A 19,523-nucleotide genomic window follows, 5' to 3' on the forward strand; every position below is an offset into this window, starting at 1 on the left:
TGGACTAAAGTCCATCAAAGAGTCCGACACGACTGAGTGATTAAGCATGCACATATGCAACTGCAGGAGGAGGAACGGGTGTGTGTGTGTGAATGTGTGTGCTCACAAGTGTCTGTGTGTGTCTGAAGGAGGGAGAGAGGGAGGAGGTTGATGGCACAGGACTTCCTTTTCTGTACCAAAGACAGGGATCCCTCAGGCTGCTCACTTCAGTCAAGGCTGATTGTGGTTAAAACCTCCATATAAATTTCAAAAATTCTTGGCCCAGGAGACTGTCAATTTTTCTTACTCCAAACCTGATTAAATGAATTGCCCTGTTACACAGCAGTAATGCTGCCTTGAATTCTGAAAAAGTTCAGACTAGAGATTAACAGTGCAAGAAGTGGTAACAAGTTAAGTGAACAGTTTAAAAAGGCCCTCATGAACTCTACAGTTGTATTTGTTCTTTCCTTTTGCATTTTTTATCTTTTGCACACCCCACCCTCCCCTGCCCTGACTATGTCTTCCTAAGCAGTCTTCTTGGATAAGGCCTGTGAATGCTGAAGCAAGTCTAAAAGAAGAGAGATGTCACCAATTGAAAATATTATCAGAGTAGCATGGATGTATGAGAAGAGTGGCAGAAACAGGCTGAAGAGCAGAGGGAAGGGAAGCTTGGGGAAAGAGCTCAGTGTGACTGAAAGGGCTTTCAAAGCTGTTCTTGGGACAAGGAGAATGAGAAATGCCTGCTTCGGGTGGTGTAATATGAATAGAGGAGACAGAAAGGCTCGGCCACATAAGCCCTCTTTGCTTCCCATCTTCATCAGAGAATGACCTTGCGAGCTGGAAAGTGGAGAATGGTCATTACTGAGAGTGCATTAGAGCCTGAATTATGAGTTAGATGGAAAAACCACGCGATCCTTCTGATGCCGAAATCTACATCCCCAGTAATGTGGTGTTTTACCCATGATCTCAAGGTCGCATTATGCGACTTGTGAGGAAATTACCAGGACATTGGAGATGGGTGAATGTCTTAAATAAGAGGGAGATGAGTGAATGTCTTAAATAAGGGGGAACATTCTTTTCTAGAAGCTAAGGACCTGCACTAAGCTTGGTGTCAGTTCCTGGCAAAGCTGTAGATAAATGATTGACCAGAGACCTTACCTGTGCTTAGGAAAGAGTGTGGTGGTCCCCAGAAATCAGCGTGGACACCACTCAGAAGCCTTGTCCAGACCTCATTTCTTTAAGTACTGCTTTCTTTTATTTAATTTTTTGGAGCAGGATACTAGATTATTAGATATACAAATTCATAGTCTCACATTTCATGTGTGCTCATTTAGCTTAAATAGTGCTCACAGACTATCATTTTGGGTAAGGCTTGATTCCAGTAAAGTATTTGGGAATATCCCTTAAAACCTAAGTGAAATGCTACTTAGATGCTATCCCATGTTTTGAAAACTAAGCCGAAAAGTTTGTTGGCTAATGAATGAGGTGATGTCCTCGTGTGGGGATGCTCAGGAAGGGACTGTAATTGGCCTTATTTTTCACCTGGGAAAGAACCCCCAAGCGCAACCAAAGAACAACAACAACAACAAAAAACCCAACTCAACAGGAGAAGGATGCCTCACTGTCAGATTGCAGATAAGAGACAGCTGGGAAGAGCAGCTGATAAGAAAGTGGAGAGACTAAAAATTCGAATCATTCTGTTGGCTTTTTATTGTTTTATTACTAAGTAGTATTGTTAAATATTGTTAATATTTGTAATTTCAAGTTCTGAATTTATTACCAAAATCAATTAAACAATATAGGTATGGTAGGGAAAATATCCTTTTGAGGTTGTTATGGAATTTTTGGACTTTTAGCTAACCATAATATTATGAATAATATATATCTATAAAAATTTTTGAAAAGGAAACAAAATGCAACTCTACAATAAGCAAAATAAAACAAAAGAAATTCAGATGACATTTTCTGAATATACTGTCTATATCTGAAATACCACTTAGGTTCCCTCTTTGTCATTCATTCCAGCATTTTAAGGATAAGAGTAATTGGTTCTTGGTGGCATATTTTAAGTACATTAAAAAGTTGACGTAATTACCAGAGCAAGTTGATCGGAGTGTGGAGAACAGTATCTGGGTATCGTGTTCTAGAGACATCACGGCATGAATTGTGATTTTATAACCACTAAAAGACTAAGGGAAGACATAGTGGCTGCTTTCCAGTCTGAAGGTTATTTTTGAATAAGATAGTTAATTTATCTCCATTCCTAGGGAGGAAGAAGAAACAAATAATTGAGGAAGGTACAAGGAAAGGAACAAGTCACACTGACCAATGATGAATGGGCACCTGGAAAGAAATGTTCATCACTTTAATGTAGTTTTGGAGCTGAAGTTGGATCTAGTTATTTGCGTTCTTTAAGGTCCAGTTCCAATGTTACTGCCTCTCTGAAGTCTCATTCTTTCTGCAAAATGTTTCCTATCTCATTTCCCCAGCACCACATACAGGAACTGGGTAACAGTGGGTGCTTAGTAAGTGCTGGGTGAAGGAATGGGGCTGGGTAGTGGACCGTACTGGGTTCTCAGATAACAAAGCACCCAATCACAGAACTGAGAACAGTCTACTGTATTCCCTCCATTGTGCTGTTTTTCAAATCCTGCCTTGAGTAGCTAACTTAAGGAGAAAACTGTTCTAAATTATATAAGAATAAACGATTTTTTAAGCTGATTATACCTAGAAAAGCATCTCTCCCTTTAATTTGAATTTTTAATCATAGATATAGCTCATATTAAGCAAGATAGCTTTGTTCACTGGAGAACATTTTGAAATTTTTAGAATGATCACCAAGATATCATCTCATGAAGATTTTAGGGTGACAATGGAAGAAATAATTATTTTCAATGTTGGACGTTTTTGGTTTTTTTTTTTAAAGAAATAAAATAAATGAAAATGATGCTATCAAAGTTTTGAAAAGTTGCCTTTTCTCCTGTAGCAATAGATCTTGAGATGTAGTAGGTTGAATGTCACAGAGTAATATCCCTCTTTGTTATTGTGTTCGATCTAGGCTGATTCAAAAGTCATTGAGAAGTGGATGGATGGCGTGAAAGACTTCTTAATGAAAGAGCAGGCTGTCCAAGGAGATGCCGAAGGGCTACAAAGACAGCTTGACCAATGCTCTGTGAGTTCTGCTGATCTGGGGAATCTGCTATAATAAATAAAATTTTCTTCTTCCTCTTTATTATTTGCTGCTTTTATTAAAATTGTAAGAATATGGCATGACAATAAACCTAGATAAAACATGTTTCAATATAAACCTGTTTTTTGACTTTATAACTAGTCAAAGAATGACTTATAATTCACATTTCTATTTTTGGCTGTGATTATAAAGTTTTAAAAAAATTATTTATTTTATATTGGAACATAGTTGCAGCAAAGTGATTCAGTTACACATGTATCTGTTTCTTTTTCAGATTCTTTTCCCACATAGGTTATTGCAGAATAAATTTTGAATGGAGAACACAAGAGCAATTTTAGTTCATTAGTAGCTGCTGTTTTATGTTGCAGTGACAGTCTCAGTGTCATAATTACCAATTGTATATCGTTCTCACTTTGTAAAAAGAAAAACACTTTTTACAAATGAAGTTTGCCAGTAATACTTCATACATTTTATATTTGGTGGAATCATTAGGCTTTTGTAAATTAATCAAAAGTACTATTCCCTGCTGAGAGTCAAGTATTTGCAGTCTAATTTGGCAGGTGGCTATTTGAATCACTCAGGTGAAATGAATTTCTTAAGACACAATATTTCTTAAGTCGTTAAACGTCTTGACTCCCAAGCAGTCTGTTCTTAAAATATTTGCAGGGATAGAGGCAGACAAACTATAATAATGGCATCCACTTATGTCGGAATGGACTCAACAAGGGCTTATTTTATGTGTTCAGGCATTTGTTAATGAAATAGAAACAATCGAATCGTCTCTGAAAGACATGAAAGAAATAGAGGCTAACCTTCGAAGCTGTCCAGTTGCTGGAATCAAAGCCTGGATGCAAACAAAACTAGTTGACTGCCAATCACAACTGGAGAAATTTAGCAAGGAGGTAAGATTTTCAGCTTAACCTGCATATGAATTTCAAGAGGTAGATAATGGCTTCTCTTGACTGAATAATTTTATATCCCATCCAGACTGAAAACCAGTGATCTAGAATAACTATAGCATGGGTGGCAGGTTGGGGCAAGAATTGGGTAACTTTTTTAGTGAAGGGTGGGTACTGTTGTCCACTCTGCCCCTGGATGGGAATGAGCTTGATGTGTGCAATAAAGAATAAGAAAGTCATTGTAGCTGGAATAGAATGAAGGGAAGAGTTAGCAGGTTGGAGGGAAGGATTTGGGGTCAGGAGGTAGGTAGAGATGGGTTGTGTATTGCTTTTGAGGCGTAGGTTTTGAATTTTATTTCAAGTATGATTTCACTTAGAAAGCAGAGGGTTTTGAGCAATGAATTGACATATGATAGATCCGTTAAGGCTTCCCTGGTGACTTAGAGGGTAAAGCGTCTGCCTGCAATGCGGGAGACCCAGGTTTTGATCCCTGGGTTGGGAAGATCCCCTGGAGAAGGAAATGGCAACCCACTCCAGTACTCTTGCCTGGAAAATCCCATGGACGGAGGAGCCTGGGAGGCTGCAGTCCATGGGGTCCCAAAGAGTTGGACACGATCACTCTTGCTTCCATGTGGATAATTTGCTCTGGGAAAGCAAGAATAAAAATGGGGAGAATACTTAAAAGGTTATTGCAGTCTTAGAGAAAGAAGATGGCCCCTTGGACTAGGGAGATAGTGGTGGAGGTCATGAGAAATGTTAGGTTTGGACTAAATTTTGAAAGTGGAGATGGGAGTGTAGTAATAGATTAGTTAATGTGATATGGGAAAAAGTGTATAGTTAGGAACTGTTCTGGATTTTTGCGAAGCTTCCAGTTTGTGTAAATTGTGGTGCCATTTACTGAAATGGTGAAAAACTCAAGGAGAAGCTTTAGTGGGAATAGGTCAAGTGATGCTGCTCATCCTGGGACTAAATTCAAAATTACAGTACATGTAAATGGGGTTTCCAGCTCTAATCACTGGCCAAGGATGCTAAGAAGGAAAGGTTTGCCCCAGGGGAAATGCCCGAGGAGTAAGACCCCAAAGGCTGGGTGGAGAAAATTTTTCACAGCTCGATGCTGAGCTGAGCCCAGCCAAAACTGGAAAGCACATTAGATGGAAACTTTTGATGACCTTGAGAAAAGTGGTTCCAATGGAGTGGTGGGAAAGAAAGTCACACTGCAGAATGTTGAGGAGTGGAAAGGAGATGAGGTCCTGGGGCAAGGGTAACCAGCTTTGAGAATTTCTCTATTCAGGGGAACAGAGAAATGAGATTTGTATACTAGAAGGGACATGGGGATCCAAAGAACTGCTTTTGTAATTATTTTTTTTCAAAGATATTATTGAAAGTTTGCATGCCAAAAAAGATTTCCCTTAGAAAGAGGAGATGATACAGAAGACTGAGAGAGATAATGACGGAAACAAAGTCTGTGGTTAGGCAAGAGTGGATGAGATCCACCCTTTAAGTGAAAGAGCTCCTGTGAGGAGGTCCCTCTGTGGTAATGGATGGGGCAGCAACTATGGGTACTGTAGGAATACGGTGTAGTAGTTTTCTTTTGATTGTTCTATTTTGTTAGTGAAATAATAGTGAGGTTGCATAGAGCTGAAGTGAGTGAGAAGGGATAAAAGAATGAGAAGAGAAAATGTGAAATGCAGGAATACTCTATAGACAGTCACATAGGTAGTATATATCTCTCAATACAGTGTTTTTTTATTTAATGTTTATACAAGAAAACTTTGTATTTACATCCCTGAGTATTTTGTTTTCCCACAATTTCCTTATTTTGAACAAGTTGAATTTTAAAGAAAAGTTAAAATTATGGTTGAGGGAACAGCCATAAACCATTCCTAAATTTGACAGTTGTTAGTGTTTTACCATGTTTGCCTATTCTCTTTCTCCCCCACCTCTTTACATCTATATATGTACGCACCACCCACACATATGCCTTTTTTTTTTTCCACATGTAGTTTTGACAGGAAGTTGAAAGTATTTTGACACTTCATTCTTAAATACTTCAGCACACTTCTTCCATGAATGAGGACAGTCTTCTACAAAAGTGTAGTATCATTGTCACACTTAAGAAAATGCTTTCATAATATCATCTTGTATTCTAGTCAAATTCAGACTCCTCTAAATGTGTTATAATTTGATGATATGTGCTTAAAAAGAGCTGGGGTATTTTGGAGAAGTAAATAAGGAAAATGATTTGGAAGTGATGATGAGGAGCAAGGAAGACAAGAGATAGATGGATAGATTGATAGAGCCTTAGATACATGTAGATATTTAGATCTATTAATCTACTGATAGATAGATATGTATCTATCTATGTATCTATGAGGGCAGAAGGAGAAGAGGGCATCAGAGGATGAGATGGCTGGATGGCATCACCGATGCAATGGACATGAACTTGGGCAAACTTTGGGAGATGGTGAGGGACAGAGGCCTGGCATGCTGCAGTCCATGGGGTCTCAAAAGAGTCAGACATGACTGTGTGACTTAATAGCAACAACATCTGTCTACATATATACATACATACACAAATGACAACATGGAATTAATTGTGAATTGTTATTGACTCAAAGTATGGGAATAAAAGCACAGGAAAATTTTTTAAGTGTCTCCAGCAAGGAGGCAACCACGTGCTATGTGAGTAATTATGTGAAGCAGTTCTAAGCTATTGTATTTCATTGAGTAGTAAAAAGGTTGAAGAAATTTTGGACAAACATCATGTTGTGAAATTTTTATTCTTCTAAGGAAAGACAGACATAGAAAATCAACAAATAAAAACAGTCTGTTATAGTCTCAATCTCATGAAAGGAAAAAGCATCTTAATACCAAAATATAGGAAGTATGTAATCTCAAAATAATTAATGATAACTTTGAGCTTTTCTTTTTTTGAGAAGTTTCCTGCAGTGTCTTTATCTTTCTTACTTCTCTGAGGCTCCATGAAAATTGTATATAACTGAGTAGTGTTTAGAAACTACTTGTGAAAAGAATTTGGGGAATGTGGGTCCCCGAAATCTGTGTTTCCTTTTTTTAAAGCTCACCAGGTTGAAGTGTTGATCAGCAGGGCTGTGTGGCTTGCTGGCAGTAGGCTTTCTGAGTTCCATGTTGGGCAGTGAAATCCAAGCCCCTGTTTAGTGCCCGTCTATTTTTATGACCATGACCCTGTTTGGACAGTGGAACAGGAAGGCCAGTAAGTATTCCCACTTATTCTCATGAGAGCCATCGTATTCCTGTACTGCCCTTTCATCACCATCAGTTTCACAGCCAAGCAAGCCCTGGCAAGGTGACCATACCGTGAGATTTCATTTGAGCGGGAGGTTGAATAGTGAAGTGAGCCCTGGATGATCTACATGGTATATCTTCTTTCACAGTAGAAGTCAGTGTGTGGTTAGAGGAAGGATCTCTCTGAAGGGTGTTTTCAGGCTCCCTGAAATAGTTGACAAAGTTATTGAACCAGATTCAGACAAATACCTATTTTCTAACGTAACTTTTTTGTAGCTGCGTGGAATATACCAGTAGAGGAGGTTATCAAAACCAAAGTTTTGTAAAGCAGTGTTTTATGAATATCTTTAGTAGTAGTCTCCTCTTCTCTATTTTTTAAATTATTTTTTTACTCATTGAGTTTTGGCAGTGCCGGATCTTCGTGGCTGCAGGTTTTCTCTAGTTGCGGAGAGCAGAGACTTCTCTCTAGCTGCAGTGCGTGGGCTTTTCATTGCAGTGGCTTCTCTTGTTGCAGAGCACGGGCTGTAGTGATGTGGACTTTAGTGCTTATGGCACGTGCATGTTAGCCCTCAGTAGATGGGGCACATGGGCTTAGTTGCCCTGCGGCATGTGGGATTTTCCCAGACTAGGAGTGGATCCTGTGACTCCTGCATTAGCAGGCACATTCTTAACCACTGGAGCACCAGTGAATTCCCTCTTCTCTTTTTTCTAAAAATGCACTTTTAGTGGGGAATCCTGTTAAGAAGGAGAAAATGGACATTTTGGCTGCTTCAGTTAATAGATTTCCTTGAGATATATGCTTTTATTGATGTAAGTTAGAGCATTACTCTGTTATGCATTTCCAAAATTATACTAGATATCTCCATATTAATGTCCAAAATGTAATACTGAATCCCAGTTATAATTGTTTTCATTATTGCTTATATTCCACAGCATCAGGACCAAATTTTTAAGGGTTTCATCTGACTTTTAAATCTTGAGATTCTTGGTGGAAAGTTATTACTCTGTCTTTAGATATTAAAAACTAGAAGTTGACATTTAATGTATTAATATTTGTTTATTCGAGCAAATGACTTTTCCTTTGTAGATCGTTATTAAAAAAAATAGGTTGTCTGAAAGTCAGGAAAAAGTGGTGAACCTGAAAAAAGACTTGGCAGAGATGCAGGAATGGATGACCCAGGCAGAAGAGGACTACCTGGAGAGGGACTTTGAATACAAGTCACCAGAAGAACTTGAGAGTGCTGTGGAAGAAATGAAGGTGAGCCTGGGACAGTTAGGGTCAAGGGGCTTTATATCTCATCTCCTCTGTTTAAAACCAGTCAGTCAGTCATCTACCTAGCTTTAAAGGGTAGTATGTACATAAAATCTCTCACAGGAAAATTTCAATTTAAAACAAGTAGAAGGGCAGCTACCTAATGATTTGGGTAGGGATAGGAAGCTGAGACTCATGTGTTGGACTTAGGCCATGAGTTGAGTCCATGAGGGCCCCTGAGAAAGTCTTCTGTATAAGAATTTTGAGGAGCTGCGGGGAATGACTCATTTATCAGCATCAGTTTTACATTCACAATGTTGTACAACCATCACCACTGTTTATTTCCAAATATTTTCAGGAAGAATTATTTTTCATAAAGAACAACCGAGAATTACCCATTTCGGTTGGGAGCTATCTTTATTTCACCAGCTGTATTCTTCCAGCTAATACATAGGGCACACACGAATACCAACCATTTTACTGGGGCAGGTAAGAGTAGTCATAGGAATATTGTCAAGGGATTCAATGTCAGTTGGGTCCACAAGATGTATTTCTTGTTAACTTTTATTCCTGTGTCAATGGTCTTGCACAGTCTCTTTTTTATTTATATGAAAAGAACTGGATATCATTCCCACATGTTTTTACTGTCCTTTAGTGTTGAAGCCAAAGGACAAAGTGTCTTGAAAGCTACTTTTTAAAAAAAATGTGTTGCAACTTGCCTATAAGTATAACAAAAGCAAAAAGTCTCTATGCAGAGAGTTTTTAAAAGGATTGTATTTTACCAATGCAAGGGAAAGGCTACCCACTCCAGTATTCTGGCCTGGAGAATTCCATGGACTGTATAATCCATGGGGTAGCAAAGAGTCGGACACGACTGAGCAACTTTCACTTCACTTCACATAATTGCTTTACAATGTTGTATTCATTTCTACTGTTGTAGTTAGCCCTCTTATTTCACAAAGTACTCTCTGTTCCAACTAGGTAGTTAGAATCATCTGGACGTTTTAGCTTGGGTTTGGTTATTTTTTGAAGAAGAAATTGGTTACTGAGACAGGGAGCTGATTTTTCAGTTCATTCTGTGTTGGAGCAGAGGGCGAAAGAGGACGTGCTGCAGAAGGAGGTGCGGGTGAAGATTCTCAAGGACAGCATCAAGTTATTAGCTGCAAAAGTGCCCTCTGGTGGCCAGGAGCTGACATCTGCGCTGAATGTCGTGCTGGAGAATTACCAACTTCTCTGTAACAGAATTCGAGGAAAGTGCCACACCCTGGAGGTAGGATCTTTTCTCTGATGCCTTTCTGAGATTCAAACTCTGTGCTGTACTGGCTGTTTCCATATCTTGGGGAAAAAAACGCTCCTTTTTTCTTTTCAAAGACTGTATCATTAAAGTAGTTCTTTAATGATTGAGATAATGATTGGAGATAATAATAGTTACAATATATTATTAGATGATAATTTAGGTAATAGGTTGATAAGAATGAAACAGAGAGAAAAGAAAATTGGATATAAGGATCTGACTGCAGTTGGTGGAAGGTTCTTGGAAAAGTTGCTTCTTAGCTTTAGGCATTGACTAAATGTGAAATCAAGGTTTTCATAATACCGATGATCCGTAGGGTCTGTTCCCCTTCTGAAATGCTAAAACAAGGTACAGTGAGTACTTCTTTTCTTGCCTGGTAATACACAGAGATGAACTGAGGTTTCTTTTTTACAATGGTGTCTAAATTTATAAATGAAGAATCAACCATTAGCCTAGTTCTTAGGAGAAGTACTTTAAACTTGAAAGAAATGTGCCTTATATGTGGCTGACCATCATAATAGTTATTTAAACTTCTTGACATCCTGCATTCAAGGTTATTTTTATGAGCCAAAGATTTCAGAGGTTAATTTTTAAAATACTTTTTGGAAATTACAGTTTGTATCTGCTTAATATGTGTAATTGTTAAAAAGGTATACATGTGTCATTTTAAAATTCCAGAATGATAGTGTAATACTTAATGTTATACCTTCCCACTTATATTGTATTAAAAGAAATTATAGATAGGTGGTGATGACCTTGGCTTTCCAGATGGCACAGCGGTTAAGAATCTACCTGTCAGTTTAGGAGATGCTGGTTCAATCCCTGGGTCGGGAAGATCCCCTGGAGTAGGAAAAAGCAACCCACTCCAGTTTTGACTGGAAAATTCCATGGACAGAGGAGCCTAGCAGGCTGCAGTCCATGGGGTCTCAAAGAGTTGGATGTGACTGAGTAACTAAGCACTGAAATTATAGGTTTTACTTAGAGTGAAGGAAATACTAACTTGAATGTGCTGGTATTTTGCTGGACCATTTCCTGTATCCTGGCCATTGGGTTTAAGATGTAGATGATTCTGTGAGGTTTTTTTTTTTTTTTAATATTAAGTGTTTGCTCGTTTGTTTTTATATGTGTGGCTTTTGTTACATCTCATTGAAAAGATTGAAGAAGCTCTTCAATTTATAGCAATTTAATTTAAATTCAGTTCAACCTAAAACAAATGATTATATTGTGATAAATCCTAAAATGTCACTGACGATTGCAAACTATAAAGTAAATTCACTCATTAGTCACTCGTTCTGAATCTCCTTTGGGCTAAGATGTGTGCTGCGCGCTTTGTTGCTCACTGGTGTCTGGCTCTTTGGGACCCCATGGACTGTAGCCTGCCAGTCTCCTCTGTCCATGGAATTCTCCAGGCAAGAATACTGGAATGGGTTGCCATGCCCTCCTCCAGAGGATCTTCCAAACCCAGGGAATGAACCCAGGTCTCCCACATTGCAGGCAGATTCTTTACTGTCTGAGCCAGCAGGGAAGACCTGTGCTAAGATAAACTGTGTATAATTTGGATTACAAGTCACACTAAGGAAGCTGCAAGTCAAACGCTAACTCATTCTTTAGTATGAAGAGATTATCTAACATGAAACACCTGAGGTTACTCAGCTGCGAATCTAAAATTCTGTGAACATGTATATAACATTATGTATGGCTAATCTTAAGTCCCAGTAGATGATCCTGGAATTGAATTCTACCACAGTCTTGTCTTTTCTGTCCCAACCACCCATGATTTTGCTTTTATTTCTTTGTTTTCCTGTTTATTTATAGCCAAAATAGCTACTCATAGCTATTATGTTTAAATAATAGGGTCCCAGGGTATCCCAAGCTAATGAAAGACCACAATAAATTCTGTGTCATTTCTTCACGGTGTCTTTATCACCCAGAGGTGACAGTTTGAGAATGAAGAATGAAAATATTTCAAGGTTTTAGTATTGTTTTGAGAAATACTTTTAGAATTATTTTGGAATTAATTTGAGAGAATTAGTTTAAGAGAATAAAGGAAAAGTGTAAGAAAGCAATATAGATAAAAGAGAAAAGATGACACCTTGGTATCTTTGAACAGAAAAGTGGCAAGAACAAAGAGATTTGAATGCAAGCACTCAGAATTATGGACCTTGGGTAGAAGAAACAGCCCAAACTTCTAAATTAGAGTAAGGATGCTTTTCTTCTGAAGAGTCCAACTTTGTTACCTTGATTATTTCTATATGCCTTTAAAGTGTTTTAAATTATGAAGTATTACAAACTTCTTGAAGAGTATAGATGATATTACTAACACCCATAAATATGTCCCTCAGATATAGCTAATGTTAACATTTTCCCATATTTTTCCAGATCTTGTTTTTAAAATAGAATCCACTGGCATTACAGAACCTGTTCCCTTCTTTCCCATCCCATCCCATCTCTTGATCCCTCTCTTGAAGTAACTGTTATCCAGAAGATGGTATTTAATCTTCCAAACATGTTTTTATATTTTTAGTGTATACTCTTGTGTTTCAGTTATTCATGGCTGTATAACAAAGCTCCCCCAAATGTAATAGGTTGCAAAAGCAACAATTTATCAATTTTTATGGTTTTGTGGGATGATTTGGCTGAGCTGGGTGGCTCTTCTGCTCCATGTGGTTTATGGATATTCCATTCGGGTTGCTGCTGCGTTCAAGTGGGAGCTCAGCTGGAACTCCTCCTCCAGGTCTCTCTCCACCAGTTTTATGACTTTTCTACAGCAGATTTCTTTCTTTCTTTTTAAATATTTATTTATTTGGCTGTGCCAGGTCTTCGTTACATCATGCGGGGTCTTTAGTTGTGGCATGAGAATTCTTAATTGCTGCATGTGGGATCTAGTTCCCTGACCAGGGATCGAACCCAGCACCCTTGCATTGGGAGCACAGAGTTTTAGCCAACGGACCACCAGGGAAGTCCCTCAGCTGAGTAGATCTCTCAGCCTGCTTCCTGCCTATAGAAATTTGGGGGACAAGATACCTCTTTTCCCTTCCAGTCTTAGCCAGGAGTTGGCAGATTATAGCCTAAAGGTCAAATCTGCTTTGTGGCTGTTTTTGTATGGCCCAGGAGCTAAAAATTGTTTGTATATTTTTAAAGTGTTGTTAAAAACAAAACAACACACACAGAAAGAATTAACAAAGGAGAATCTGTGACAGAGACCAAATGTGGTCTGTAAAACCTAGAATATTTACTATCTGGCCTTTTATAGGGAAATTGGCTGACCCCTGACCTGGTAAGTATATCTCATATGGAGTCCACGCTGAAATGTCCTCTCTCAGTGGGTCTGAAAGAGGACCGATGCAGGAGGCTCCATGCTGAGCTCTATTTCCTAAATTTATCAGTCAGACAGGCTCTTCCAAGGGGCATGTTCCTCCCATAATTTTACTCTTAGGAACTGGAGGATAAATTCACGCTCTAACACCCAGCTCCCCATAGGAATAGGGAGTAAGTCGATCCCAACTAATAGAATTGCTCTTGTTGTTTAGTAACTAAGTTGTTTCCAACTCTTGTGACCCCATGGAGTATAGCTCACCTGGCTCCCCTGTCCAGGGGGTTTCCCAGGCAAGAATACTGGAGTGGGTTGCCATTTCCTTCTCTAGGGAATCTTCCCGACCCAGGGATCAAACCCATGTCTCTTGGGTCCATGCATTGGCAGGTGGATTCTTTACCACTGAGGCACCTGGGAAGCAGCTAATATAGTAAGCATATTTTGGATAAAATATTTTTGGATATATTTGGATATCCAAAATAATATTTGGATAAATATGGTTCTCTGCATATACAGACACATTCATATGAATTTAGAAAAAAGTTGGAAAAAGTCTGTATAGGAGCAGGGTAGTACCCAGGGAATTCCAATTTCCTATATTGTTGTGAAAAAGAGTTACAAGTCTGAGTATTTTTTTTTAAACTTTCTATTAAAAAAACATAATAATAATGTTACCTTCCTGGCTTCTTCTACTAATTACCTAATTTTATTTTTGGCATTTAAACAGACCCTTGGAATTTATCTTAGGGTAAAAAGATGAGGCAGCTTATTGCTCTTTGCCTGCCACCTTCCTCCATTTGGGCTCATCTTGTGACTCAGATGGTAAAGAATCTACCAGCAATGCAGGAGACTCGGGTTTGATCCCTGGGTCTGGAAGATTCCCTGGAATAGGAAAGGGCTACCCTCTCCACTCTTCTTGCCTGGAGCGTTCCATGGACAGAAGAGCCTGGCACGCTACAGTCCATGCAGTCACAAAGAGTCAGACACATCTGAGGGACTGACTTACTTTCCCTCTAACTGGTCTAATAGAATTAATTGAAGAATTTGATTTTGTTCCACTTATTTGAAATTCCAGCTTCATCAGTTTCTCAGCGCCCATTTGTACTCGTATCTAAATGAAGTTATTCTTGATTAGAGAGAATGTGCAGTCGTAGAGATGCACGGTATCTCTAAATGGCTCTGTGTCTTGTCTAACTTTTCCCCACCTGTTTTAGGAGGTATGGTCTTGTTGGATTGAACTGCTTCACTATTTGGATCTTGAGACCACCTGGCTAAACACTTTGGAAGAGCGCATGAAAAGCACAGAAGCCCTGCCTGAGAAGACAGAAGCTGTCAGCGAAGCCCTGGAGGTAGGGGCCTGCGTTCTGAGTGGAGCTTTTTGTTGCAGTGAGGCTGAAAGAGAATTCAAATGAGGAACATAATGCCTTATGCCAGCAAACGCTTTTGCTTCCTCCGTGGTTTTCGGTGTAACTTGTGTTTTCTTGCATTGCCTGAAATATTTATACCATCATATATTTAGATTATTGGTGACCCACTAACTCAGCCTCATGAGATGGTTAGTTGTTTTCTGATTAGTACGTTTTAGACACCATAAAGTACTCTAGTGATTCTCCAGATTGTTTTTACCAGTCCCTGGATAAAACTCTGCCTTATGTTATTAGGACAATTGCTCTCTTGTTTCTTCATAAAGTTATTTTTGCTCCTTAGACATGGCAAGGAGCCACTGTGTTTACAGTGACTCCTATTCTGTTTTCTTCAGATGTGAAAAGTTGGAGGACAGATTGAAAACGGCAGTGTTAGAGGCCTGGGATCCTGTCCCCATGCCTGGACATGAGCTCCTTGAGGCCAAGAAATGTGCCTGAATTTCCTGTTGTTCCCCAGTTACCAGCATAGCCTGTGGCACATGATAACTTAGTAGCTCTTTCTTAGGTGAAATAAAGTGTGGAGAGAATAGATTTTCTTAGAAGATTGTAGCTATGCTTTTAAAACTGTAAGAACGGAAAGTGATGAAGTGATTAAGAAGATGACTAGATTCAAGGTCAGAAATAGGTCAGATGTGGTATCTGAATTCTAGGAACCACATGCTCTGCTGGAGAGAAGGTGTCATTTCTCAGATAAAATAGTAGAGGTCAGAGATTGAATGTATTAAGAAAAATATCAAAGCTTATTTTAAAAACACATACTATCCTAACATGAGAGTTAAAACATTTAGTTCCATTCTAAAAATATGGAACATGGAGAAAAGTATAAAGTCAAGTCTAAGCTAACACTTTAAAACATTTTAGTGTACTTCTTTAGAATTATTTTTCTTATTATTTTTACATCTACGTGCTGAAAGGTAGTGCTTTTAGTGACAGGATCAAAGGCTTTGGAGCTTAGGAGCCAAGTTGGAATCTTGGCTCTTCATTTTACTGTGTGTATGTTGGCAAATTACTTAATATATCTGAGCTTTAGTTTTCCCATCTGTAGTATGAAAATAGTTTTTGGTCCGATGATTAGATTTATGTGTGTATGTGTATAAATTGGAGGTGAAATGGCAACCCACTCCAGTATCCTCGCCTGGAGAATCCCATGGACAGAGGAGTCTGTTGGGCTACAGTCCACGGGGTTGCAAAGAGTCGGACACAACTGAGTGACTGACACACACACGTGTATATATATATATTGTGTGTGTGTGTATAAAACAGTGCCTTGCATTTTATATATGTTGTAGAAAAATAAGAACCTATTTTTAATAATGTAATTATTTGAAATAATGCTATTTGTATAATAATTGCTTTTTGTTTTTAAACTTTGAATCATACCATGAACATTTCTTTATGTAATTAATAATTATGGAAATTATTTTTATGGAATTATATCATCATTCATGTGGAATTCTCAATTTTATTTATTTTGTCTAATTATTTATGATCTTGTTCCTTTGATAGATTTCTAGAAGGCAGAATTATTTGTTTAAAAAAATGAGCAATTTTGTTTTTTCTTCCAATTTTATTGAGATACAATTGGCATATAATATTGTGTAAGTTTAAGATGTACAGTGTATTGATTTGATACACTCATATGTTGAAAAATGATTACCACAACAGGGTTAGTTAAATCTCTATTGCTTTACATAATTACCATTTATTTTTTGTGGTGAAAACCTTTAAGATCTACTGTCTCAGTAGATAATTGTTAAATACATTATATAGTATTGTTATAGTATTATATAGTATTGTTAACTATAATCACCATGTTATATATTACACACCCAGAATTTATTCATTTTATAGTTGGAGATATTTACCCTTTGGCCAACTTCTTCCCATTTCTTCCATGACCCCCCCCCCCCGCCCCGCCACCAGTGCCTGTTAACCAATCTACTCTGTTTCCATGAATTTGACTTTTTTAAGATTCTACATATATGTGACATCATACAGTGTTTGTCTTAAAAAAGTGAACAATTTTAGGATCCTTGATACATTTTGCCTTGGTAAATTCATTATTTTTTTTTCTCTGTCCAGTCTTTAGAATCTGTTTTGCGACATCCAGCAGACAATCGCACCCAGATTCGGGAACTTGGCCAAACTCTGATTGATGGAGGAATCCTTGATGACATAATCAGTGAGAAACTGGAAGCTTTCAACAGTCGATATGAAGACCTCAGTCACCTGGTAAGAATTGAGCCATGCTTGAGTGTTGGTTAAATGTTTATGACATGGAGCTGACCTCAAAAACTTACAAGGGGAAAAGTTGGTAACCAGTGGGGATGTTGAGGACATTGAAATACTAAGTGGGCAGGAGCAGACTTTATCAGGCAGGCAGAACTTGATGATTAAAAGGTTTTTATTTTTGAGATTGTTGCTATCTGTGAACTATTTAATTTTCTTTAAGGATCATACTACAGTTGTATATAAAAATAATAACTCATATTATCCTAGTAGACATTAGAGCCATTCATTGTCTCTTAGATATATACTCAGAATGTATCAAACATGCCTGTTCATATCAGTAAGCAGAGAAAGGAGACTGTTTTTATAGAAGGGATAAGTGGGTATTAGAAGTTTTTAGACACATCTTAAAAAATAACTGTTGATGATTAGATCATGAATAGCTTCAAACTTAACCCCAAAGTGCAATAAATAGTGGTTCAATACCATGTACATCTTTAGAACTTTTTTAAACTTTGGAAAAATAGAGATTTATGTATCCACTCTATTTATATACATTCTGTTATATTTTATATTTTTGTTTATAGGCTTATTATTGAGTCCTAAAATTGCCCTAAATTTGTAATAAATGACATATTTTTATTCTTTATTTTAGTATGTTATGTAAGAAGTCTTTACATTTTCCCCTTTTTTATTGAGGTATAATTGATATATGACATTTATTAGTTTCAGGCATACAAATAATGATCTGAATTTTACATACATTAGAAAATAATTACCACTAGAAGACTAGTTAACCTCTGGTATGATACACAGTTACAGTTTTTTTTCTTGTGATGGGGACTTCTGAGATCTAATCTCTCAGCACAGTATCGTTAACTATAACCATCATGCCTTACATCACTTCTGCATGATTTATATATTTAATCTATAACTAGAAGCTTGTAACTTTTGACCCTCATCACCTACTTTGCCCACTCCCAGCCCCTAGCCTGTAGCAACCACCAATTCTCTGTTTCTGTTAACTTGGTGTTCCTTTTTGTCTTTTTCTTGTTTTTGTTATTTTTTAGATTCTCCATATAAGTGAGTTCATACCATATTTGTCCTTTACCCTCTGACTTGTTTCACTTAACATAGTGCCTGCAGGAGCATTTTCCTATTTTGTTATGTTACGTATATAGAATGAAGTAATTTCCTGCAAGATGCATAAGGTATTAGAAGGACAATTTCACTGTTACTGCTAATTATTATTTATAGTGCAGGCCAAAGTCTTGAAGTAGTGCTTTTATAGTTTGCTCTTTTTCTTGGTGGTTAGAACATAAGGGTTTTCTTATATTCAGCCATTTCTGTTTGTGCTGAGAGACTAATGATTACATTTCCCCTCCTGTAGGCAGAGAGCAAGCAGATTTCTTTGGAAAAACAACTCCAGGTCCTGCGGGAAACTGACCACATGCTTCAGGTCTTGCAGGAGAGCTTAGGGGAGCTGGACAAGCAGCTCACAACGTACTTGACTGACAGGGTAGATGCCTTCCAAGTTCCGCAGGAAGCTCAGGTACTGCCATGGATGTGAGGGGGTTCTGGTCATAAAGGGAGCGTCTGTAATCATTTCCTCACCTGCAGGGTCTCCAGCCCCGCCCACCGTTCAACCCAGAATCAATGAGAGAGGCTGACCTTACTTACAGGGCAGCATGTGGGCTTGGGGGTTCTCATAGTTTTTATATGAGGTCCTAGTGAATGGCCACCATTTAAAAATTCTAATTTTCTTAGCTATGAAATTGGGAAAATTCTGTCTTTGTAAATAAGTGGTGAGCATTTGAAATGACCAGTGCAAAGACCGTGCACCATGCACAGAGTCCTGCAATATGGGTGGCCATATTGTTATTATCCTGGAGGAGGAAATGACAGCCCACTCCAGTATTCTTGCCTGGAAAATCCCATGGACAGCAGAACCTGCCAGGTTACAGTCCATAGGGTCACAAAGAGCTGGACACCACTGAGCGACTGAGCATACACACACATTATTATTATGCTGCACGCTGATTAAAGCTTGTATTTTACCTGTTGTATGACTCGATGAAACTTAAAAAAGATATTCTCTCCCTTTTCTAATCTCTCTGTAGAAAATCCAAGCAGAGATCTCAGCCCATGAGCTGACTCTAGAGGAGTTGAGAAGAAGTACAAGGTCTTCACCCCAGACCTCCCCAGAGGGCCGGACTGCCAGGGGAGGAAGTCAGATGGATGTGCTGCAGGTGAGGAGGGGGAGCAGCTTCCTTTTACTTCTCAGTGTGTTGGGCATAAAAAGAAAATGAGAAAGAGCTGATGACTTGGATGCCTTTGGTCTTCTCTGTGATGTGAAGAGGGGGCTGGGAGTGATGTGTTGAAGGAACCCTGCATCCTCAGGTGGGCAGCAGAAACAAATTGTTGTCTGGGTGGAAACTGTTGGATCTGAATTTTCTAGTTGAGTTGAGAAGACAGAGCAATCTCGATTTAGAAGTTCGCTTTGTATAGGTCTTCCCACTGACTAGAACCTCCATCAGTACAGGCTTCCCTGAAGGCTCGGTGGTAAAGAATCCGCCTGCCAATACAGGAGACGTAGGAGACATGGGTGTGATCCCTGGGTTGGGAAGATACCCTGGAGAAGGAAATGGCAACCCACTCTAGTATTCTTGCCTGGAAAAT

General features: G+C 38.5%; 1 protein-coding gene across 8 annotated transcripts in view; it reads left to right on the forward strand.

Annotated features, from left to right (window-relative positions):
* UTRN (utrophin) overlaps positions 1 to 19,523 on the forward strand; it is a 538,889-nt gene that overhangs the window by 175,918 nt on the left and 343,448 nt on the right. For all 8 annotated transcript variants that reach the window (XM_043457450.1, XM_043457448.1, XM_043457451.1 and 5 more), the window contains 8 exons: positions 3,038 to 3,151; positions 3,916 to 4,071; positions 8,420 to 8,590; positions 9,675 to 9,854; positions 14,406 to 14,540; positions 16,698 to 16,847; positions 18,235 to 18,396; positions 18,965 to 19,093. In XM_043457450.1, the coding sequence (XP_043313385.1) occupies positions 3,038 to 3,151; positions 3,916 to 4,071; positions 8,420 to 8,590; positions 9,675 to 9,854; positions 14,406 to 14,540; positions 16,698 to 16,847; positions 18,235 to 18,396; positions 18,965 to 19,093 (1,197 nt within the window). The remainder of the gene's footprint in view (positions 1 to 3,037; positions 3,152 to 3,915; positions 4,072 to 8,419; positions 8,591 to 9,674; positions 9,855 to 14,405; positions 14,541 to 16,697; positions 16,848 to 18,234; positions 18,397 to 18,964; positions 19,094 to 19,523) is intronic.

Source organism: Cervus canadensis, chromosome 33 (genome assembly GCF_019320065.1).
Source record: "Cervus canadensis isolate Bull #8, Minnesota chromosome 33, ASM1932006v1, whole genome shotgun sequence".
NCBI classification, from domain to species: domain Eukaryota; kingdom Metazoa; phylum Chordata; class Mammalia; order Artiodactyla; family Cervidae; genus Cervus; species Cervus canadensis.